This window comes from Perissodus microlepis, chromosome 17, assembly GCF_051167445.1.
Source record: "Perissodus microlepis isolate ML-2025 ecotype Zambia chromosome 17, ASM5116744v1, whole genome shotgun sequence".
Taxonomy (NCBI): Eukaryota; Metazoa; Chordata; class Actinopteri; order Cichliformes; family Cichlidae; genus Perissodus; species Perissodus microlepis.
Window position 1 is genome coordinate 9,526,749 of NC_140477.1, and position 24,658 is coordinate 9,551,406.

General features: G+C 41.9%; 1 protein-coding gene across 1 annotated transcript; it reads left to right on the top strand.

The window, feature by feature from the left end:
• The first annotated feature begins 500 nt into the window (after positions 1-500).
• LOC146369208 (uncharacterized) lies at positions 501-24,145 on the top strand. Its single transcript, XM_084910282.1, has 24 exons — positions 501-828; positions 1,763-1,965; positions 2,051-2,155; positions 3,359-3,454; positions 8,727-8,837; positions 9,527-9,650; positions 10,321-10,777; positions 12,364-12,431; positions 12,521-12,764; positions 12,870-13,036; positions 15,566-15,788; positions 15,878-16,026; positions 17,425-17,516; positions 17,661-17,818; positions 17,893-18,038; positions 18,979-19,231; positions 19,320-19,435; positions 19,514-19,745; positions 19,840-19,973; positions 20,075-20,324; positions 20,597-20,727; positions 20,900-21,152; positions 21,321-21,427; positions 23,384-24,145. Exons 1-24 carry the CDS (start codon positions 789-791, stop codon positions 23,389-23,391), a joined length of 3,867 nt encoding a protein of 1,288 aa, XP_084766408.1. The 5' UTR covers positions 501-788; the 3' UTR covers positions 23,392-24,145.
• The last annotated feature ends 513 nt before the right edge of the window (positions 24,146-24,658 follow it).

Sequence of the window (24,658 nt, forward strand, 5' to 3'; positions counted from 1 at the left end):
TCCTGTGCTGGTCACTGTTTCAGAAGAGGTCTGGGTCCACTCCATCTCAGTCAGTTTGTCTCAGTAGGAGTGGTTTGATATTGTTGAAATAGAAAACACGTGATCCTCACAGCACCAGATGTGCAGCACAAAAGGAACGGCATCTTCCACACCCACCTTCTCCTGGTAAGCAAACTGCAGGGGGTCCAGCAGCTTGAAGAATATGAGAAGTCAGTGCAGCTGATCTGAAATCAGAGAAAGGAAACGTGGAGCAGAGTTGTTCAAACAGGCAGAGATGAGCATGAAACTGATCAGCCATGTGATCAGTTATAGGCGAATAGGCTTACGTGCTATCCAGCAGTAGAAATTGCGGGCCTCAGTAAAGTCTATGCTCTGGTTACGGCCCTGACAGCATCCCTCCATAGAAACAAACACAACACCGAGCCAGAGGAAAACCTGGTCGGACCTGATGGCGGTCTGGCGCCATCTAGTGTTATGAAATCAAAATTTCCTGGTCGATCCGGTCTTCATCAACCAACCAGGAAAGAGGGCTTGCCGTGATCTGGACTGAGGCGGATGAGACCAGAAACCTTTGTTCTGCCTTTTCCTCCCAGTACCGAGTAAAACCTAGAGAACGTTCATACCTCCAACAACACTGCGCTCGTATTTTGCTGCTTGGCGATCGCAGATGGTCATTTTATTAATCAAACATTTGCAGAATTCATTCATTAGGCTTTATACATACATTTTTTTCCCGATAGCTACAACCCGAGGGGGACAACTGGCCATTTTTTTCTGTCAGCTGCGAAATGGAAATAAAACGCGGAACTGAAAGTGGAAGCAACCGAGGTGCGTGTATCAGAATAAACAGGGGGAAAAATCACGGTATCTTATCTTATATGATCCCCGATCTTTGTGTTGGTAACAATGATTTTTACAGTGACCTCAACGATAACGGCGATTGCCTGCTTCTGTTCTCTGTTGATATTCCTGCAGTATTTGGAGAAGGACTCACTTAATCCACAGTGGATCTCATTAGAAAGTGATGGTTGTTTTCCTTCACTCTGTCAGTGGTTTGGGCTAAACATCTGTGCTATCAGAGCATTATTTCTACTTACTAGCCGTATTACCTCTGCCAGAAATCCAATAGCTTGTGCATCCTGCATTATAAAGGTCAGCAATAAGTCGTGTAATCCGTGTTGTGAGTTTGTGGGGGAGTTTGATGGATGCCGCTGTCAGTGCACCTCGGAGCAGCGCTGTCATGTCATTATTTTACGCAGCACTTTGCCACTACACCTCAAATTAACTTATGCATCCTGTGCCAGCATATAAAGTGTCAGGTGGATGCTGTTCACTCAGGATCCTCAAAGAAAGGCTGTCGCAGCTTGTTTGCACTTATTCTGAGGTAGTTTCCCTTTTGTTTTGATTGTGTTTTTTGTCTTTCTAAGCAGATTTACTGAAATTACTTCCTCTTTTCAGACAGACAGGCTCACATCACAAAGAAATCCAACATAACAGATGTGATTTAGTGACTTTCTTGAAAGTTAGGAGCGAAACATCATTGCGAGGTGGACATTCAGATAAGAAAAGGAATGAAAAAGCTTTCTAAAATTTTCTGTAAAGCTTGACCTGCTTGCTGATTACCTAAGAAGTTCTCACAAAGTGTGAAGCCATCTTGATATAAATCGCTGCTGCTGTAGGACACACAGTGTTGTAGGCCTGTAACAAAACAATAAGACGTTTGTCTCTGTTGTGGTTTTACTTCTTCTCTCCTCCTCTTCAGGTAATGACCTTCCCCTCCGTTATCTTCGGCTCCTGGCCCCACCCTTGCAGCTTTTATCAGCTGGAGTGTGGCAAGTTGTGCAGCAGGGACTTGTGGATCACTACGGGATGCTGGAAGAGTTTGTTACCATGGTGACGGAGCTGGTCCCAGAGCTGATGAGCTACAGTCAGAGGGCTCAGCTCATCCTGGGACTCAGGGCCAGGGTCAGTAGTGTTTACGTTTTGGTCATACTGAGAGGAAGCTAAAGCTGTAGTCATTTAAAAATATCTGATTTTTGTGTATAACCAGCTGGTTCTGGAGATGTGTCGAGGGGAGCATCCAGTGGATATGCAGATCATTCAGCCACATCTGGACAGAATAAAAGCCCCTGTCAGTACTGCCAAGGATCACCACGTAAGTGAACTTTAGCAGGAAAATGCACAGCTGTGTAAAAGCTGAGCGCTAGGTTGACATAGCACATACCTGCTATGCAGTGAAGAAGTCCTCCTTGTTTTGTTTGTTTGTTTTTTTTCTCATTAAGTAAAACTAGAGTGAGTTATTATACTAGTACATCTTAAAAATATATAGTGTCATTTAAATGTTTGGGGGGGGTTTGCTATTTAATTAAAAAAAAAACTTTCATATATTCAAGATTCATTATACGTAGTAAAATAATTAAGGCCTTTCTTTGTGTTTGTTTAGATAATTATGGCCACATTTTAAAAGAATTGATTAAATTGATTCTCAAATGGTATAAATACCAGTTCACTCTGCTGACTTGAGAGTTGTCCAGATGACGATCATCGACACCCTTCACAAGGAGGTTAATCCACAGAAGGTCACTGCTGAAAAGGCTGCCTGTTCTCAGAGTTCTGTATCAAAGCACATTAACTGAAAGTTTGCTGGAAGGGAATAGTGCGGTGGGAAACTGTGCATGGACAACAGGGCGCAGCTTTGAGAGGATTGCCAGTAAAAGTTGATTCAAAGAATTTGAGGAAGGAGCGGACTGGGGTTGGTGTCAGTATTATTTCCCAGGCATTTCATCTGGAAATCAAGATCTTAGAGGAAAGAGTGGAGGGTCACAAAATCTAAAATGTTTGAAGTGCCGTGTGAAGTTCCTGCTGCCTGTGAGGATATCAGGGTGCCAATTCATCTGCTGGTGTTGGTGGTGGTTGGTGATGTTACAGCACGTCTGCGTTCACCTGCTGTGAAGCTCATATCAATCTACTTTTTCAGCAGGACTTACCCACTGCCTACTGTGACTATTACATGGTTTGCAAACTATGTTATTCCTGTACTTGATTGGCCAGATAACTTGGCTGACGGGAACCCCACAGAGAATCTATTAGAGGAAGAGGAAGGTGAGAAACACCCAACCCAAAAACACAGACGAACTGAAGGCTGCTTTCAAAGCAACCTGGGCTTCAATGTCACCTCAGCTGTGCCACTGATGTGGTAAAGGAACCTCGACTAGGAGCCTACTTAGTGTTTAAATCCACAGGAAATAGTTTAGAGATTTATTTTAGGAAATATTTTAACTATTTGAGATACTGGACTTCTGATTTTCATGAGCTGTAAGAATATATTCCTTTTTTTTCATGTGTGTGTTTATATCAGGTAACCATCAACCACGTGGAGGAATCGGAGGTGAACTTTGTGGAGCTGGTGCATTCGTTACTGGAGGATCCCTCTGAAAGAAAATATTTTTTCCAGGTGAGACATCTTGCAGAGACAAACCAGACACATTCAAGCTTTCAGGAAGACTTCAGTAACTCTGATAACACTCTCAGAGTCATCTCAGAATTCACATCATGCCCGACCTTGAGGGTAGATGGAGTACAGCATCAAAAGACTAAATGAGGATCCACTTTTGTCAGCCAACACCAGAAATGTGAGGCTGAAGTGGGCTCACCAAAACTGAGCTGCTGAAGATTGGGGGTGGGGGAGGGTGGAGCCTGGTCTGATGTGTCTTGATTTCTGCTGAGACACACAGATGGTAGAGTTACAATTTGGCATCAAAAGTGTGTCAACTGTACAGGCTGCTGGTAGCGGTGTAGTCATATGGGGATGGTTTCTTGGCACATTTTTGCCTCTTTTGAACCATTAGGACACCGGTGCTGGTATGAAGCTGTTATGATGCCTCTCAGTTTGTGGCTTTCTTGATCAGAAATGTATAGTACTGGTTCTAGATTACTCACTAGCACCCAGATATTTTTGGTCCTTTAACTTGTTGAGCTCTAATTCCTGGTGACACAAGCGGAACATCTGGTTTCACAGGCTGTGCCGCCTGGTCTGTTGTTTAAATATAGACATGTGTGGTATCGACAGAAACTTCAGAATCTCAGCTAAAAGCTCACAAAATTATTTCTATGACTGCCAAACACAGCTCAAACGACAAACAATCAAAGATAGCACGAAAAGATGTAAACGCAAAGTGTCGAGTCACCTGCCAGCATGTACGCGGACAAGCAACGTCTCTGCAGATCTCACAGATTCCAAAACTCCAAGTTTCATCACACTCCAAACAAAATTTACCACACTAAACTAAACACACAATTACCTTTGCTCCCTTGCTTCTAAAAATTCCACCACGATAAAACCGCTCCTGCCGCACACTTCCATCTCCCAGTGTGCTTCAAGAGCAGCTTCCCATCATGAATCGCTATTTTGTCTTATTCGCTTGTTTACACACAGATGCAATACACACCACTCTGCGTACTTTGTGGCTGTCCGTGTTTTTATTTCTTTGTTTTGCAGAAAAGACCTCTGACAATAAAAGCCTAATTTCTGCTATTCAACACCTAAGAAATTTAAGCTTTCGTAGATGGTGCCAAATTGCCAAAAGCTTAGCTATGCTTCCAATAAAACCTCTGTAACTTTGCTCTATGTCACTTCAGCAGCGTCCATCTTTGTCTATATGCTGATTCATGGCTTTCTTTAGTTTTTGGTCTACTGCAGCAGATTTTCACAGGGGTTATGTGCTATAAGAGACACAAAAAATGAGTCCAGGAAAGACTTCTTCATATTTTTCTTAGTTCAATCCTCAGTACCTTTGACATAATGGCATTTGCTGTGATGGTTACACCTAAGAGTAATTCTCACAAGTGTAAGCTTTATTTTCATATCAAGATGGTTTACACAGATTTTGTAATTGTAGAGAACTAATCGAATCATTTTAGCCATGACATTTTCAAGCAGGAGCCTCAGAAAGTCCCTGGGGTTTTAAAAGGTTAATCATGGTTTAAATATCACTATGAGATGGAGGCGGCAACAACTTTACATTTTCCAATGGCTACTTCAAGTAAAAGTGGCCTTAAAGTGGCTTTATGAGACATCACAGTGAGTTCAGTGGCCTCCCCAGACACCTTTGGGATGTGGTACAACTGCGAAGTTGACTGATGTTAGACATGTCAGCACGTGAAATCCACGAAAGAGATGAGGCTGTATATGCATTAGGAGGTGCTTTAATTACGGGCCTCTATAACATAAGGCACAGATGGTAAATAAGAAGACAGCTCTAAGTTTGGAATAATGCCTGTTATGTCATAGTGGGGGAAACACATTTATAATTATTTCAGAATGTGTGAGCCAGGTCGGGAGGTTTAGTATAGTTGTGCTGACTCATTTGTGCTGAGACGCTTGGTATAAATGAGCTATCAATATTTATGTAAGTTACACCTGCAAATCAGGGAAACGATTTTAAAAAAACTCAAAAATCACATCCTGCTGTATTATCACTGTTGTATCTGGATAATGTTTCCTAGGGCTGTGCGATATGACCAAAATCTCATATCCCGATATAAGAATTCTATCGTCCGATAACGATATAAATCACAAAAATGTAACATTTTCTGTAAATTCTGTGAATCTCGGGCAGCACGACTTGCGGGAAGTGTTTCCAGCTGCGTCATGTAGCTGGAGTCGAGTGTTTTAACAGATGCATGAAACTATACATTTTTAGACATAAGTTGTAACGGCCGCCGTTTTCTTTGTGAGTATTTATTACTCAGTTTATTTTGAAAAGTCTCAACAGGATCTTGAGCTTTATTGTGAAAGGTTTATGTGAACATAAACAAGCGGACTCGCGATGCTGTTACCGTCATTGTTGCTAACCAAAACGCATAAAAACAGGCGCTTGTCCGTCCGTAGTGTGGTTATATTAAAAATAAGAGAAAGAGAGAACTTTAAGAAATTAATATAGCCACTACAGTGACCATCAAAACGATGAAAAAATATTGCCGTAAACAGTTTATTTTGCGACACCACGAAACAAACGATAGCTAAAATGAAACACAGTTTATGTCCAAATTCATGGGCTGCATCCTCCTGAGGCCGCATTTGTAGACCGATTACGTCACAGCGACGCGCCGAAGGCTGTCCAAATTCGTAGACTCCTCCGAATGCAGCCGACAAATGCGTCCTCCTTTTCCCCGAATTTGAAGGATGGGTCGGGTGTGTCCTTCGTGGCCTACCATATCCCAGAATTCATAGCGCGGCCCAGCCAAACTCCAGTTTCCAACAATGGCGGCCGCTACTAAGTTTTAAAATTACTCATACTAATCTTTCTGGGTCACAAAATAAACTTTTAACATATTTTCAGGCGAGAAAGTAGTTGTGTAAACATCAAATATCTGCTTGGTTTATCAAGATATCGCATATTTGCAAAAGTGCTTCGACGTTTTCGGAGGCGTCTGCTACCCACCAGCTCGATAGCTAGCCGGGAGCTCGAGGGTTACTGATGCGGCCGAGAACGGCACAACTCCCGGCACATCATTTTCAGATCACCGCGGACTTTCGCTGCTCGGGTTAAACGTAATATATAAGTCACTTAGACAACCTAAAAATGTTATTGTTGGGCTTTTTTCAGTGTTTTGTTTGTTCGTGAGTAAATCGGTTTGGCTGAGATTAAAGTTATTAGATTAGATTAGATAAAATAAAACTTTATTAATCCCCTGGGTGGGTTCCTCCTTGGTTTTTACACAGCTGACTAAACGTCAAACAGAAAACTGATTAAACAGAAGTATGAGACAGTCGAGAATTTACAGTGTCCCGTTATATTTTAGATAGCAAGGAGCAGACGGCTGAGTTTATTAAACTCCACCGAGACAGCGGTGACGCTAATCAGAAGGCTAGACCGTCCAATTTCACGGCCGTTTACTTCCGGCCTACCCGACCTTCTGAGGACCCGGCCCACGTAGACCGCGAAGGCCGGGTCCTCAAGAAGATGCAGCCCATGAATTTGGACACGACCATAGACGTTTTTATATCGTCATCCGATATATATCGTTATATCGAACAGCCCTAATGTTTCCTGACAGCACCCCTTTATAGCTGTACCTCTCTTAACCCTCTTAACCAAGGGCATTTAGTTAAAATTTAAGGAAGTCCAGTTAGGGAAAAGTTCCTCAAAAAAGTTGAATAAATTCATTATAACTAAATGCAATATATTTTGAAGTAACCTAATATTTGTAACAGTATCTGTATATAGTTTACAATTTGGTGTCAAGAGCTTCTTGGCTCTGGACGGAGGCAGTCACACTTTCTCCCTCTCCCTTATCTTTCCTCCTTGGCTTCTCATGTCTTTTGTATAGTCTCGCTCATTCTCTAACCCTAAGAGAGTCTCCCAGACTTGTTCTCTAAAAACCTAAAGAAGAATTATGGATTTGATCAACTGGTCCCTAAATGCAATTGACACCCTCCTCTTGACGAGAAGCCTGAGTTCGGGCGAGCCCGTGACAAGACATTGAAGACACCTTTTCGGAACCATGATAACAGGGTTCTTGCTGATCAGGGATGGCTTGGCCCTGGCCCCTGGCTTATCGAAGAATAAAGAAAGCAGGAACGGCTGTTCAAATCCCCACAAGGCTGCCCGCTATGTTGATTGGAACGATGGAGCGAGCTGTGGCTTCTCAGAATGGGCTCATCAGATGCAGCACGGATGACATCTTGGAGACGCTTGCGGGTGCTGAGAGTACTGAGACCGACCGACAACATCTGACAACATCTCAGAGAGGCTCACGGCTGTCGTAAACACTCATGCTCTATGAGCAAACTGGATAACATCTCGGTATGGATGGATAACATCGTGGAGAGGCTCACAGCTCTCCAACGAAAGACCTGTGACCAGTGACGGACATTAGACAACTGTAAAATTGGAAGCAGTTTGTTTGCACTAACCAAAACAGCTACCATCTTCATCTCATGCGGCCCTCTGGCGCCAGCTGGATGCTCAAGGCAAAAACTGAGAGGAATAACAATTCTCCCTTAGATAACAAGACCGTGTTGTGACTTTCTCCCTCCTCATTCAAGGCCACCCGCATCGACCGAGGACTGTTGACTTTTGCCTAACTGGGTGAAGGGACAATTTCTCTCTGCACACATACACATGTACACTGACACAGACCTGCACTCACCCCCCACCCCCTCCAAACGCCTTCGAAGCTAATGTCTTCTATGTTGTGAGATGTGCGGATTCATGTGCTGAGATGTTTTTTTCTGTTCTCAAACAGATCTCCCCGTTGGAGCACAGTCTGGGGGGAGTTATTTTTTCTCCTTGTCTTTGCTCATGTTGTGCATTTTCCATTGTTATACCCCTCTGGCCTGTCTACCCCATGTGATGTTTGTGTAATGTATGTATGGTCGGAAGGGTAAGATGGCGCTGGCACGACTGGCAGCCTTAACCCAATTTCCCTCGGGATGAATAAAGTATTATCAATCAATCAATCAATCAAATAAAAGCACAAATTTCAGCAATGTTTATTATGGATGGTACTTTAATAATAAAATACGAATGAAATGTTCTTTACTCATTTCAAGTTTTGAGTTTGCATTGAAAAATTACACCAAAAAAAAGGTTTTGAGAAGTTTCAATTAAAAAATAATGAAAATGTGTAGTCTATCCATCCACCCATCAATTTTTTTCTGTGGTCCGTCTGTTGGTGACTTAGGCTCTTAATCATTCTGCGCCTTTCTTTCTCACTTGCAGGAAATCTTCCCGGTATATTTTGGCTCAAAGTACGACGCAGCACTAGAGATGCTGGTGTGGGAGTTCATATCCAGACTGGAGGAGCTGCTGCCCGTCCCAGACTTCACACAGGTGCTGTGTATCTTTGTGCTCATCCGTGCCAGGCATCACTAGCCTGTTGCCTGATAATGATTGTTACATGACACTTCAGCTCTGTTTTGTCTATCCCGCTTAACTGTATAAATGTTAACATGTCCAGATTGGAATTACATTAAGAGACATTTAGCGCTACTGTGGAGACAGCATCACGTGAACATGTGAATTTATTGTTGATTAGTTTTGCTTGTTTCTTCTTTTTTTTAAACCTGTTGTAGTTGTGCATCATATTAACACAGTGCACCTTATCTGTCTCCACTGGCACGTTTCCAAACTGAACAGCCATTAAAGGCTGACTGGAGCACAAAGACTCACTCCTGGGGCTCAGCTGTCTGTACCGCTGTGGAGAAAGGAGGGTTAACAGGGTGCACGCTCACCAGGGCCTCCCAAAAGGCTCATTCCCTTTTTAGTACTGAGCCACTAGAGAGAAACACTAGAGCAAAGCTAAATTAGAAGCAGTCCAGAGTATTAGAAATACACGTGTTCACATCAACTATATTTAATTACATGGATCACATATTCTAGCATTAAGTCTCTTCAAATGAATTTAAATTCTCTATTTAATTCTATGATATAGATCATTTTGGCTGTATAAACAATTAATTTAACTAATATAATAAATAATTGCAGAATTACTAAAAATAATACCTTGATTTTTCTTTCAGTTGGCCGCCTTGCTCAGAGACACTCCGTCATTCCTAGATGACTGTTTGCAAACCCTTTTCCCCCCGGAGGACATGAAGGCTGTACTTGAACACCACAGAAACCTCGGCCATTTTAAAGAGAAAGGTACTGCGGGCACGCACTGGTGGGAGATAATTGCACTTCACCGTGTCCTGAAATGTGTCGAGAGAAAGGCTCGTAGCTCAGCGGCACTGGAAATGTGGCGCGAGGGCGTTCTGAGATTCATAAATTGAAAATGTTATTTACAGGTAAAATATTCATGCTTACTTTGAACTCTTGTTGTGTGAGTGCTGTCACAGGAGTGCAATATTTTTCTCTCCATTAATTTTGCTACTTAATTCCCCATACTTCCTAAATTATGAATCCCAAAGCCTTGTCATAAAAAAAAAGCTCACTGGAATTTGTGTCATTCAGTTTTATTTATGCAAGACGTAGTTATTCTCAAGGCGCTTTAGAGTCTGCGGTAAAGGCTTTACACTATTATAGAGAGAAGTCCAGTCCCTTTGTGAGCAAGCATTTGACAACAATGGAGAGAAAAAACTTCTCTTCAACAGGAAGAAACCTCCGGCAGAACCAGGCCCTGAGAGGACAGCCATCTGTCGCCATCAGCTGTTGGGGAGGGAAAGCCAGGAGAGAAAAGTAGAGCAAAAGGAGATCACAAAGAAATGCCTAAACAGCCAGTTTATGTTTATTTCAGTTGGAGTGTCTGACAGCTGTTTTCTTTGTGTTTAAGTTGAACCAGGGCTTTAATAACGGTCTAATCGCTCAATTGTAGATCCCAGATTATTACCCATGGATGACTGCATCCTCACCTCCCTGTCACTGCCTCCTGGGACCAAAACTGTCATGGAAACAGCCTCCTGCTCACCTGCTCTCAAAGACTCGGACCACAAAGGACTTCTCAGCGCTCCCGTCAACGCAAGCAGCACGGAGAAGCCAAGGAGGAGCTCTGAGCCGATCAGGCAAGGACCGAGGGAGACGAGGGACTCTGGCAGTTGGCAGCTGCAGGCTAGAGCTGGAAACATTTCTCAGGAGAGGAAAGTACAAAACATAATTAGCACACTGCCATGCGATGAAACCATAGACCTCACTACATCCAACGAGACTGCAGACACGGATTCAGAAGCCAGTGAGAACAACCAAAGCTTGAGGGCAGCTCGCATTCTCAGGAAGAGGAAGCTGAGCGGAGGTGTGGACATTCCCACAAAGCAGCAGGAGGCTTCAGCTTTCTTGTAAGGTTTCCATATGTTAATATAAGTTTTATTCATTTGTTGCTAACAAACGGTCGACATCACATGTTTGCGTTTATCCATAACTTTATCTGTTTGATCAAAGTCATGCTAGGATGTAGGTCTGCTGGTCCACCTTTAATGTTTGGTTCAGACTGAAATCTCTCCCCAGGACGTAAATGATTTCCTATTAAATTTTCACCAGATGTCTACACTGCAGAGAGCGTGAATACTAATATAGAGTCATGCGAAATAGAAAGTACAGGTTCTCTCATTCACAAGGTGAGTTTATAAAAATCATCTGGTCCTTAGCAGGACTTAAAATTATGGAAATACAACCTCAGATGAACAACAAGCCGTGACATATTTCACAGAGTCATTATTTATTTAACAAAAAAAAAGAGCCAAACTAGAAGAATAAGCAGTGTGTAAAAAAAAAACTAAGTACAGTGATCCCTTGTTTATCGCGGTAGTTGCGTTCTAAAAATAACCAGCGTTAGGTGAAGTCCACGAAGGGGCCAACTTTATTTTTTCCAATTATTATAGATCTTTTAAGGCTGTAAAAATCCCTCACTACACACTTTATACGCTTTTCTCAGACAGGCATGAAGATTTTCACACTTTCTCTCTTGTTTAAACGCTCTCAAAGTTCAAACCTTTGTAGAAAAATAAGTCCAGTGTTATAAAATGAAACCAAAGATCAAACCCTGTTTTCAGTGCCAGAACATGGGAATAGAGCAGCTGCCAGAGAATTCAACATTAATGAATCAATGTTACGGAAGTAGAGGAAGCAAGAAGAATGAGTTGAGTAAAGTTTATCTGACTGTTTTGTTTCGCTTAATGCTCCTTATATTTCGGTGTGCCTTATGGTCCGAAAACTTCTACCTTCCTTTAGCATGTCCAGAAGTCCAACTTTTTGTGCGATGGTTAGCATCTTCCTCTGCGTTTTGGGTGCTACTGCAGGTGCCTTTGACAGTGCAAAACGTTTCGTCGACATTGTTGTGCTTGTTGGGGAGAAAACTTACAAACAGTACAGCACTTCAGAGTCACACTGCTAGCGATCGAAGATTTATGTACATTTGACAACCTGAACACATTCTGTACTGTACAGGAGACAGTGCCTCTAGGAGACAGTGGTCTACAGCCGATCAGGACGCGGAACACAATGCGCCGTAAAAAAAAAACAACAACAACAGCGAGGCCGTGAAAGGTGAACCGCGTTATAGCGAGGGAGCACTGTACACCTTTACCACTTGCTTGGGTCAGTAGCATCCAGTTGCTGCTCATCAAATGCACTTAAATAACTGATCATCAGCAGTGATCTTAGAGAAGAATAGCAGCTAGCTGTCAACCTGCAAAGGGTAATAAAGCAATTTCCAAACAATTTGAAGCCATCGATTTAAAGTGAGGAAGATTATTTATTAGTGGAAAACGTTCAGGACACTTACTAATCTTCCCTCATTCGAGTTGTCAAGCACGGTGGTGGCGAGGTGATGTTTTAGGCATGTTGCGTTAAATAAATAATTACATTTGATGAGAAACCGGTTTGTAAGCGAGCAACTCCAATCGTAGTTTTTTAACCTTTGCAGGGAGTCCTCAGTGGATGATGAGAATTCAGGTGAATCTCCTCTCATCTCCATATGGGGAGATTATACAGGTGTGTGCAGTTTATACATGGTCTCAATCTAATATTTGGTTTTGTATTTCTAAGCATAGCTTTAACTGAGTCTTCGTGTTTCATTTCAGACTCTCAGGAGGGCTCTTTTCCAGTTGTAACGGACACAAAAGTTCCCTGGTCGGATGAGGAGACGCTCCATCTTCTCGACATCTGGGGGAAGGACTCTGTGCAGCGAGCTCTGAAGGGCTGCTTGAAAAACCGCCACATATTCACCCAAATTGCACAAAAGATGGCAGAGAGGGGCTACATGAGGACAGTGGAGCAGTGCCAGACGAGGATCAAACGACTGAAGAAGTGCTTCCGTCAGAACAAGTGGGCATTTAACGACACAGATTTTGAAGCTCTCACTGACGTTTGTCAGATATGTTCACTGATCCTGTTGTTTTCTCCTTGATCTGTCGCCGGAGGGAACTCCAGGCTGGAGCATAAATTTTACACACAGCTGGATCAGGTCCTCGGCTCATCGGCTTCCTTGGCCGTTCCTGAGATCACCTACGACGTTGAGGAAATTATCGATGAAGACGAGTCCCGAGACGGTGATGATGACTTGCAGTTTGTCGGACAAACGGGCCATTTGGAAATTGGTAGGAGGTCACATATTTGTACTTAAGTTTAACTCTTGCAGCACAATTGTTAGTGACATGAAAAGCTTTTCTGTCTTTTAAGGCTTCATACAATTTTGCATCTGAAAGAAATGCTAAGGATTACAGAATTTTTGCCAGTGCAGATAAAAAGGAAGTAAACAGATACAGTTAAATGTAAAAACAAATATCAGAAAAAGCCATTTTTTAATTCCACCATACTCCGAAAGAGTCTTAAATATACTATTTAAAACTAAATTTACTATTTTTCCTCTGACTCGTAATGCTGTTTGTCCATCCAGTCTTTGAATCGGATTTTAAGTCTCATTGCTACAGTCGTATAAAATCATGCACAAAGCCATGCAGGCTGCCATTGCAAACATTTGTAAAAGAGGGGGTTGATCTAAAGAGCTCAAAGAATTCAATAATAATAATAATAATAATACATTTTACTCAAGGGTGCTTTCAAGAAACCCAAGGTCACCTTACAAAAGAACAAAATTAATAAATGGAGCAATAGCCATAAAATACATCAAATAAGTTCACTTCTCTGGCTCTTGACGAAGGCAGTCGCACTTTCTCCCTTCTCTTATCTTTCCTGCTTGGCTTTCTCATGTTTCTGTCTAGTCTTGTCTGCTTCTCTCCCTCTACCCTGGAAGAGTCTCACAGTCTGTTCTCTAAAACCTAAAAGAGGAATTATGGATTTGATCAACTGGTCCCTGAATGCAATTGACACCCTCTTCTCGACGAGAAGCCTGGGTTCAGGAGAGCCCATTGAAGACATCTACCTTTTTGGAACCATGACAACAGGGTTCTTGCTGATCGGCGCTGGCTTGGCCCTGGCTTGGCCCTGGCTTATCGAAGAATAACGAAAGCGGAAACAGCTGTTCAAATCCCCACAAGGCTGCCCGCTATGTTGATTGCAACGATGGAGCGAGCTTGTACTTAAGTTTAACTTGGAGAAGCTTGCGGGTGCTGTGAGTACTCTGACAACATCGCGGAGCAATGGTGAGGAATCGGTAATGGACATTAGACCGACTGTAAAATTGTCATGCAGTGGTTCGCACTAAAGCAAGAACACCACCATTATTTCATGCGGCTACCATATCGGCGCCAGCTGTGGTCTCAAGGTTGGAGCTGAATGTAACAAACAGTTTCTCCCCTGATAACAAACTGTGTTTAGACTCTTCGTTCCAAACGCCCTCGTACGCTTATCTCCAAGGTCGAGACAGACGGGTCTGGGCCCAGCGCTGGAAAAATAGCGGCAGGGCAGGATGGCTGTGTCTGCATCGGCTTACTTCTCACCCCTGTTGCTTGTCACGTGCTTCGTGATGTTGTGATGTGGACATTTATGTGCTCTTTGTGACTTGCCCATTGTATTGTACATTTCAGTGTTTTTCCATAATACTACCGGTCTCCGACCTGTCTCCCCATGTGATGTATGTGTTGTGTATGTAAGGTGGGGGGGGGGGGGGGTTGAACTTGAACTTGAACTCTTGAAAATTGCAAAACAGAACTTGACAACAGATAAAATCAGCACTAAAGCAAATAAGCCAGTTTGAACAGATGTGTTTTGAGCTCTGACCTAAATACGCGAAGAGAGTCTATATTTCTTATGGCTGGAGGAAGAGAGTTCCAGAGCCGAGGAGCAAAGCGACTGAAGGCTCTGTTCCCCATAGTGATAAGACGTGCAGACGGGACAGTAAGATGAATAGCAGATGAGGATCTGAGAGGGTGGGAAACAGTGGTGATCTGAAGCAGGTCACACAAATAGGAAGGAGGAGATTTATGGATACACTTGTATGTGAGAAGTAAGATTTTAAAGTTTATCCTGGCGTCTATGGGTAACCAGTGAAGCTGCTGAAGAACTGGGGTAATATGAGCTCTTGAAGTAGTGCGAGTTATGACCCGAGCTGCAGAATTTTGAAGAAGTTGGAGTTTATGAAGGGACCTTTTAGGGAGACCAAATTAGAGGGAAGTAATCGATACGGGACGCAATAAGACTATGGACAAGGATGGCAGCAGCATGGGGAGTAAGGAAGGGACAGCTTGGGTTTCCATAAATAACCAGAGTCGGTTAATATTACGTAATTCAAACGTGATGGTGTAATAGGATGCCTCTGTTGCCTTTGTTGAAATTTCTTCCCTCCTAGATATTCCACACTCAGCTATTAGTGGTATTATTTCAAAGTGAAAGCATTTATTAACAGTAGCAAATCAACCACAAAGTGGCAGAGCATGTGAGGTAACAGAGTGGGGTTGTTGAGTGCTGAGTCCGTAATAGTCTCCCAAACTCTGCTAACTTAATGTCTGCATAGTCCAAACGTTCTCTGGCATTAACAGGAACTGTGTATGGGAGCTTCATGGATTGGGTTTCCATAAATGGTTAGCCCCTGCAGGTGCAATGTGGAGGTGGTCCAGTACTTTTGTCCACATCATATGTAGAGATGTGTCCATTTTTTTGGACACAGTATTGTTTTGCTCAAAATGGAATTAATACTTCTGACAAAATTCTGTGATTTGTTATTTTAGGAACGAGAAGCGTTCCCTGGACAGACTTGGAGACCTTGGCCCTGATCAACACATGGGGTGAAGATAAGATGCAGCAGGAGCTGAGGGGAATGCACAGAACCGGGCACATTTTTTCCATCATATCTAACAAAATGGCCACACAGGGTTTCTCCCGGACGCCAGAGCAGTGCCAGACGAGGTTAAAAAGGCTGAAATCGAACTTCAGGCAGTGCTACCAAAACAAGTATGTGTGCTCGGAGTGGAAAGAGTAAAAGAAAAGTTTTCGATTTGTAAAACTAATATCTCTGCTCTTTTGTTGTCCCTGCACTGTAGCCTGAAAGGACAGGAGCAAGTTCAGTGCAAGTTTTACAACGAGCTGGGAAGAATTCTAGTGAAAGACTTCCCTTCAGTTCCACAGCTGGAAGAAATACCAGGAGAGCCCGAAGAACGCGACTTTCCTGCCTACACTCATCCAGATATGGGTAAGCTCAGTTTCTCTGCTCAGGAGGACCGTTTAAATAAACGGCCTGCTTCCCAAATCGTTTGCACTGATTGGCTGTTGTGTGTTTGTGCAGTACTGCCAAGTGATGACAGCAAAACTTGTAACTTTCTTTCTCTGCTTCCCACATTACAATTGTGATCATGAGCCAGATGAAGTACTACGTCGAGGCAGTTAAATGTAGGGAAGTACAAGATACATGAGCAAAGCTCCACATTATAAAAATCACCATTTGTTTTTGTACTTTCTGATTTTGTCATCTGGGGGGCGCTGTGGACATGTAACAGATATCTAAAGTTAGAAGTGAAAGCTTGTTTATCTTCCATGACTTTGTGTATATTTATTATTATTTCTGTTGTCAGTTTGTTGTATTTATTAACTGTTTTCTTTATTTGTGGTTCAATTTGAAAACCAGAAATTATATTTAACAGCATAAACTTTTGTGTTGTTTATAACTAACTGATTGAGATATACAGAATGGATATCTGCCTTCAGATCGTAATCATCTCACTATAACATAATGTAACCTTTTCTTTCACATAATCCATCAGTAGAGTACATGGCAGCAGAATCGATGTAAACCACAGTGCTGTGCCAAAGCCTTGAGCCACTCATCATTTCCTTATATTCCAAGTGTTCTTAAGCAATAGTTCTCAAGGTCTTTCATAGTTTTTCTTTGAGCATTGAAGCTTTTTCACTCATTTTTAATGCAGTTCTTGTATCTTATTGTTTTCAGAGAAATGAAAGCTACTTAACTCTGACCTACGAATCATTCAATCATAAGACAACATCTTCATCTTCTTGCAGGATGAACCAGTACAGTATCAACACATAACAGACAACTTAGCAAAAGAATAAATATCATAAAAATGAATGATATCTTTGGGCACTTTGTTACTAGCAGTGTGTTGCAAAAGATATAATTTGTTACCTTTTTTTTTTAGTTGATTCTATGAAAAATGCCAAAAATGCCATAAGATAGTTTGACAGATATAAAGTAGTATTTTTGCACCTACAAGGTGATTCTCAAAGAGCCTTTTGCTGAAAACTTTGCATGGTTTGCAGTGTTTTCTTTTTAAAAAATTAGGAAAGAGGACAAGTGAAGGACAAAAGAAGAAGTGGTGAATGTAAAAACTATCTACAACAGATGAACAGTATCTGAAAGTCACGAAGAATAAAGAAGCTCGTGGCTTCTATGGTGTATTTCAATTTATATTTTCACATTTCAATAAATCGCTGTTCCAATCTTCTGAGCAAAATGTAAAGAAATGAGCGATAGCTCAAGACTTTTGTACGGTATTGTAGTTATCTAAAAAAAACAAAAAGTGAAATAAGGGATTGTGTATTGATTGTGTTTACTTTTTTATTTCTGCCTCTTCAGAGTCTGCTGTGGAAATTCAGGAGGACAGGAGGAAAGTCCCTTGGTCAGACAAAGAGACGATCATCCTTCTGGAGATCTGGGGAGACCCACAGGTAAAGCACAATGTCACAATCCATGCACTCATCAAAAAATGTTTCGGAAATGTCCATAAATTTCCTGATAATCTCACTTTATTGCTGCTTCAATCCGTATTACTTCACTTTACTACTTTTACACGGAATTCTACCTTCCTTCAGGTCCAGCAGTGCCTTAGACGCTACCCACACAACGGTCACATTTTCACTGAAATTTCAGAGAAGCTTGCCGCTAACGGCTACTCCCGCAGCCCCGAGCAGTGCCACACGAGGATCAAACGTCTGAAGGGGAACTATCGCCAGTGTCGGGAAAACATGAGGTAAAAACTGCACATCTGGAGTCCTGCACCGTTGGAGTGACTTTGTTTTAACGCACCTGTCTTACTGCCTCTAGCTCATCTGGGACTGACAGAGTCGACTTTAAATTCTATGATCTGCTGGAACAAATTTTGGATAAGCAGCCATCAACGTCGTCTACCATGGTAACAGACTCCATCGAAATATCAGAAGACTCCAACAGTGAATCGGTAACAGAAAGAGGTAAAATTTCTGTCTTCTACCCAACCCCTTAATGTTAACTCAGAATGGAAGATTGTTTTAATGCTTTTTCATGCACCACAGCTCCAAACTTCTTAAGACCTATTCATATCTATTATGAATGGGCTTTAATTTGCCAAGTTCCTGGTACAAAGTCCATGCGATGTGAGAATCTTGCAGGCGAATGCCTTTTCAATACACTGCAAGTGAGTGTGAATCATGTCCCCTACCTCCTGCACACACAGATGACACCCTCGCCTTAGCAAAACATAAAATTTCCAGAAACCAGAGCTTGTCTGACACAGAGTATCTCCTCCTGCATGCTGCATGTGAGAAAGGAAAGGAAAGGAAAGCGTAAACACCTCATGCACTGCAGGCTCAGTTTTTGCACTGCAGGCTCCTTGTTCTCCACCTGTTTTTTCCTTTGTTTTCTCCAGACTGCATAGAACATAAGCCTGCTGAATTTGCACCCAAAAATCTCCATAAAAGCCTAAATAACTCTTGAGAATGAAATAAGCAACAAAAAAATTGCGCAAAAATCACTTAAATACCAATTAGCATGCAGCCACTATCATCACAGAACCTTTGTGTTCAGTTTGTGTTGGAGTTTTTATTTTACACAGAACAAAACTGCTGGATTCACACAGGGGTAAGATCAATAACAACTTCTTCAATCCAATTAGTGTATAACAAATCACCAGAGGTCCCTATGTAATACTAGACCCATGCTAATTGGCCTCAAAAAATAGTGAGCCCCAAATGCTTTCAGTAACTACATAATTTAAGCCATGTACTGTATGTGTGGACGATTATGACGACTTTAGACTAAAGTGAAGTGAAAGTAAAAATGAATTCAACACATAAGTTAAAAAAGTATTCCTAATCCCATTTTTCCCATTTTGGATGTTTTATACTCATGTTAAATTTCTGTCTCAATCACAAGACCCAGAAATCAACATGTCAGCTGAAAAGCCAGCAACCAGCTCTTGGACAGACGAGGAGACCCTGGTACTTGTCGATATCTGGGGTGAAGAAGATCTCCAGAAGGCCCTGAGGGGTTTCGTCCACAACGGCCACGTTTACGCAGACATTTCCGAAAGAATGCAGGACCTCGGTTTTTCGAAATCCTCGGAGCAGTGCCGCTGGAAGGTGAAGTCTCTGAGGAACAACTTTCGACAGTGCTACGAAAGGAAGAAGTGAGCTCAGTCTTTCCATTGGTTTACCTGTTTTTGTATCCCTCTCTGTGAGTGATGCCTCAGTAACTGCCGTTTTCATTCTCGCTAGATCTGGAAGAAAAGTTGATTACAAGTTCTACAGTCAACTGGAACAAATACTGGGACAGGAAGCGGTTTCTCTTGATGAGTATGATGAAAAGGATGAACAAGAGGAGCAGGATTCAGGTACAGAACACGCGCTCTGCATTAGATTAAAAATCAGCCACAAGTCAGATATCTTACATGTGTGTCTACCTGCAACAGGTGCCGATGGTTTGAACACAACGTGGACAGAGCAGGAGACGGTTGCTCTCATCGAGGTGTGGGCCGCAGATGATGTGCAGCATGGCCTGAAAATATGCGTCCGCAATAGTCACATATTCGCCGAGATATCTGAGAAAATGGCCGCAATAGGCTACCTGAGGACAGCGGAGCAGTGCCACTCCCGGATTAAAAGGTTGAAGAAGACTTACAGGCGTTACTGCAACAGCCGCAGGTAAAAAAACAACAACAATACATGCTTTATGCTTTTTGAGATGATCCAGGCTCGAATGTTGTTGGCCAGCTGACCGTAGATTTATGTTTTCCAGAAATGGAGGGCGGCCCACGGCGTTCCGATACTTCAACCTCCTTGCTCCGGTGCTTGGCGACGAGTCTATGTTTGCCCCTGTGGACAGTACCGATGCCACCTTACAACCTTTGATGGACAATGAGCCTGTCTTATGTGGGTTTACACAGCCAGTCAGTAATACACAGGGTTACTGTGCGTATATGAACTAAACTGCCAAAGATGAACACAATAATAAAGGCATTTCCTCGTTTTAGATGAGCAGCCCTCGACCAGCCGCCTCCTGGTCGACCTGAGCCGAAAGATGCCCTGGTCGGATCAGGAGACTCGCACACTGCTGGAGATCTGGGGTGAGGACGGCGTTCAGCTCACTCTGAAGGGCTGCCTGAAGAACCGACATGTGTTCGACTACATCTCAGAGAAGATGAACGACCGAGGATTTATAAGGACCTCGGAGCAGTGCTACACCCGCATTAAGCGTCTTAAATATGGCTTCCTCCATGAAAAGTCAGTAACGACGAGACTTTGATTCTCACTTATTCTAAACTTGTTTAGATGTTTATTGGTTTTAGTATTGGTTTTGCTTTTAAAATTTTTACATTTGACACGATCACGGGTGAAGGTCCATGTGAAGTCATGACAATCATCCTGAAGATCTCAAAAGATTTCAAGAAAGAACTCAACAGAGCATAAAGATGCTCTTTGTCGTTTACAGTAATTACCATAAAAACTGTAATTAGAGTTCTGGTTGTAACTGTGAGTTTGTTTTACAAATGTAGGGGAGAGTTTAAATTCTTCAATGAGATGGAAAAAATCTTCAGGAAGGAACTGAAAGTCGACGATGTGGCCGCAGACACGTCGGCTGCAGATGAGCCAGATGACTACATACTCGAACTGGGCCCAAAAAAAGGTGTAACTATATGGAGTATGTCACAGTGTGTGTGTGTGTGCTTTGAAAGTGTTGATGAAGGAGTATAGAGAAGGTCACTGTTTCTTTGTGGAGCTAGAGAAACCATATGACTGGGTGCTAAGAGAAGTGTGGCAATGCATGAGGACAAAAATCAATGTTTCTTTTCTCACAGTCCCCTCAGGTAACCAGTGGGTGCCCGACAGCACTAAGCTACCCTGGAGCGACGGAGAGACCGAGGCCCTACTGGACATTTGGGGGAGCGAGGAGATCCAGGAGAACTTAAAGGGCAGCGCCAAAAACAAACAGATCTTCCTCCAGATCTCTCAGGTCATGACCAGCCAGGGCTACCTGCGCACTCCTGAACAATGTCAGTCCAGGATAAAGAGGCTGAGGGCTAATTTCAGGCACTTCCTAGAAGGCAGAAAGTAAGCTCAGCAGTTTATTGTTGAGAGGTTACAGGGCACCGTGAGGTGGTGGGATCATCCATAATGTAAACGTGTTTTTATCTTCTGAGCATATTCACACCTCAGAGTTATCAGATTGTAGCTTTTTGTCTTCTCATCAGTCCTGATGTTCTGTGTCGTTGTTTTCAGAGGAGAGAAACAAGAATGCAAGTTTTTTGAGAAGCTGGTGCAGATATTTGGCAACAAGTACATAATAAACTCAGACCCACTGGCTGACGATACAGCTGAAGTCATAGGTAAGTCTGACAAAGGTATCTGTTATTTTAGCACAGATACAGCAGCTTTAAAAATGCATACTGTTTGTAGGGTTTACTTCATTTTTACACCGATGGAAACAAGTTATAAGTCTGTTTCCTGTTTCCGGTGTTTAAACTTCATTATTGTTTTTGCTTTTGTAAATCTAGATGTTGCACAGATATTGCTTCATTGATCAATTAAGGACTTGGTCCATAAGTATTGAGACAGTGAGGCAGTGTTTGTAGTTTTGCCTCTGTATTACCACCACAGTGCAATTTAAGCGAAATAATAAAGATGTCTATGAGGTTCAAACTTTAACTGTCACCTGTTTTCAGAGGCTCAAAATGAATGAAATAAACTAACATAATTTTAAATACGAGGATTTCTTTTTCATACTTTGATGAAATTCCTTTGCAGTCAGTGAGTCTCTGAAATCTCAGAGATCTCACCAAAGGCTGCCTCCCAGGCCTTTACTGCAGCCACCTTCAGTTGATGCTTGTTTGTGGGTCTCTCTCTGCCTTCAGTCAATGCACCAGAATTTTGATTTGGGCACTCCTGAATCTTCTCCCCTGTCTCTCTCTGATCGGTTTATTTGACTTTTTCAGCCTAATGATGGCTTCCTTCACTTTTACTTACAACTTTGGACCTCACTAAGAGTTCCAGTAAATAGTTACCAAATGAAGGTTCAACACATGGAAGCGACTCCAGATCTTTTATCTTCTTGGTTTTTAATGAAGCAATGAAGAAACAAGGTTCACCTCCTTGTCGGCTGCTTGTTCGATTATTGTTAGGCCTCTGTGCATGAATATGGCTACATCTTCTAAATAGTTGATGAAATCTTTTTTGTAAAACCTAGCTGAAGGTCTGCACATCAATCACATCCTGATTTATTTAAAATGCACTCTGGTAGTGTGCAGAGGCAAAACTACAAAAATTGTGTCTTTGTCCAAAAACTTTTGATCCTAACTGTAGCTCCACATTTTGAGAAAAGTGTTCATTCATGAATTTACTAAATATAAGATCAACAGCATTCTTGTAATGCAGGACTGCCAACATCACCTGTTCCCAGTCTCCTCTGGCTGTGTTTAACTACTTAACTCATGAACATGAGAATAGTATGGAAGCCCGTTTCCGCCACTAAAAAAAAAAAAAGGATCCATAACTCAAAATTTCGAATTATTTTCTCGAAATTCCGAGTTATTTTCTCAAAATTCCAAGTTATTTTCTCGAAATTTCGAGTTACTTTCTCGAAATTTTGACATATTAACTCGAAATTTTGATTTATTAACTCAAAATTTTGAGAAAAGTAACTCGAAATTTCGAGTTAGCGCTGCCAATCAGTAATCTACGTGAATGACGTCATTTCCTCGTTACCCGGAAGCTGAAGCCCTCAGCTACAAATGCTACAGCTAAGCTACCGGTATTACATCCAGTCGTGAATGCACAGATTGCTGAGTGTTTTCAGCCTGGCTTCACAAATGATGAAATCCCTGTGTTATTAGCTGAATCACATGGTGTTACTATCAGCAAACGTACTCGCGAAAGCGCCAATTTGTTGGGATCCGTTTTTGAGTGCGCGTTCCCCTGCGCCATATGCTTCCGGGTAACAAGAAAGCGTATATTTTTGATTGGCAGAGCTAACTCGAAATTTTGGGAAAAGTAACTCGAAATTTTGAGATATATTTCTCGAAATTTCGAGTTAATAAGTCAAAATCTCGAGAAAATAACTCGAAATTTCGAGTTATGGATACTAGCTTTTTTGTTTTTATTTAGTGGCGGAAACGGGCTTCCATAGAATAGTAAGAGCATTAGTGAGTTAATTTAAAACAGTACACAGGGTATTTACTTCTTAGAGCAGCAAACCAGCTCGTTTACATGTTCTTCTTTTGGAAACTTGTTAACTGGGATATTTGTCAGTCTCAGTTTAATATCTAAAATGTTCCTCTCTGATCCAGAGGCATGAAATCATCCACGGTGAAGATGACGCAGCAGCAGCAGAAGGACAAAGAGGAACATCCAGAGCAAGAACAAGAAACCAATCTTTACTGCTGTGTTGTTTACATGACAAAAGAGGGTCTGTCCTGTCTCACTCAAATGTACATTTCCCTCTGTTACCTTCTGCAGACACAAAGACCTACTTCAGGTAGCAATTCAGTGTGTGTGTGTGTGTGTGTGTGTGTGTGTGCGTGTGTGTGTGTGTGTGTGTGTGTGTGTGTGTCCCTCAGCTTGAGTGTCTTATTATTTAACATAGCCATGGAACAAAAACAGTGATACTCAGGATTCGAGGGACAGAAATGAATCTTTGACCCATTTGAATTCACACAAAATGCTCTGAACCTCCAAAAACATGTTTTTCCTAGTAAATTTATTATTTTGTACTTGAAGTTAAAGTGAGTGAATTGAAGCACAACAACAACAACAACAAAAAACAGAAGAAAATACAAGTGAGGCCTTTGTTATAGCCTCACTGTTTGCCCTTAATTTATGTCTCACTTCTGAAATCTTGTGTATTTCCACTTGTTTTTTAAAGTCTGTGTAGTGAAAGTTGAGCTCTTAAGTACTCAGTAGGAGTTAATGTTGTCCAGAATTTTATTTATTTAAATTATTTACATGTATATTCCAAAGTTTTACACTTTAAATATGTTAACACTTCGACCTTACTGAAGTACATGTAGAAGGGGTTTTTTCATATCCATTAAAAGAAACATGAGACATGTCGTTGTGGAGTTTTTCTTTCATTTCTCCTGCTGATTTTTCAGCTCGGATGGTCGTTGAATATTTTATTAGATCCCTAAGAACTCGTGGAAAATGCTGTTTGTTAGGTGGTTGTTTAACACAGCGGTCTCCAACCTTTTTTGCGCCACGGACCGGTTTATGCCTGACAATATTTCACGGACCGGCCTTTAAGGTGTCGCGGATAAATACAACAAAATAAAACTAGTACCGGTACCGAAAAAAAGAAAATTTATTCATAACACACGTGAAAAGACCCAGGAAAACCGAGTAAACGATAAAAACGATAACAAAATAACGCTGAAAACCGATAAAAACCCTGAAAACTATACATTTCACATTTGAGCCTCAACTCTCGCGGCCTGGTACCAAACGACTCACGGACCGGTACCGGCCCGGGGGTTGGGGACCGCTGGTTTAACAGGAATTATATTAGAAATTATGTTTATATTTGACCATCAATTCTTTAGTTTTGTCATATCGTACTTAAGCACAGC

Bases quoted from the DNA above. Each gene is read 5' to 3' on its own strand.
- LOC146369208 (XM_084910282.1), top strand. From the start codon at position 789: ATGGAAATAAAACGCGGAACTGAAAGTGGAAGCAACCGAG. The intron at 19,746-19,839 runs GTAAAAAAACAA...TATGTTTTCCAG, and splicing joins CGTTACTGCAACAGCCGCAG to AAATGGAGGGCGGCCCACGG. The intron at 20,325-20,596 runs GTCAGTAACGAC...TTACAAATGTAG, and splicing joins TATGGCTTCCTCCATGAAAA to GGGAGAGTTTAAATTCTTCA.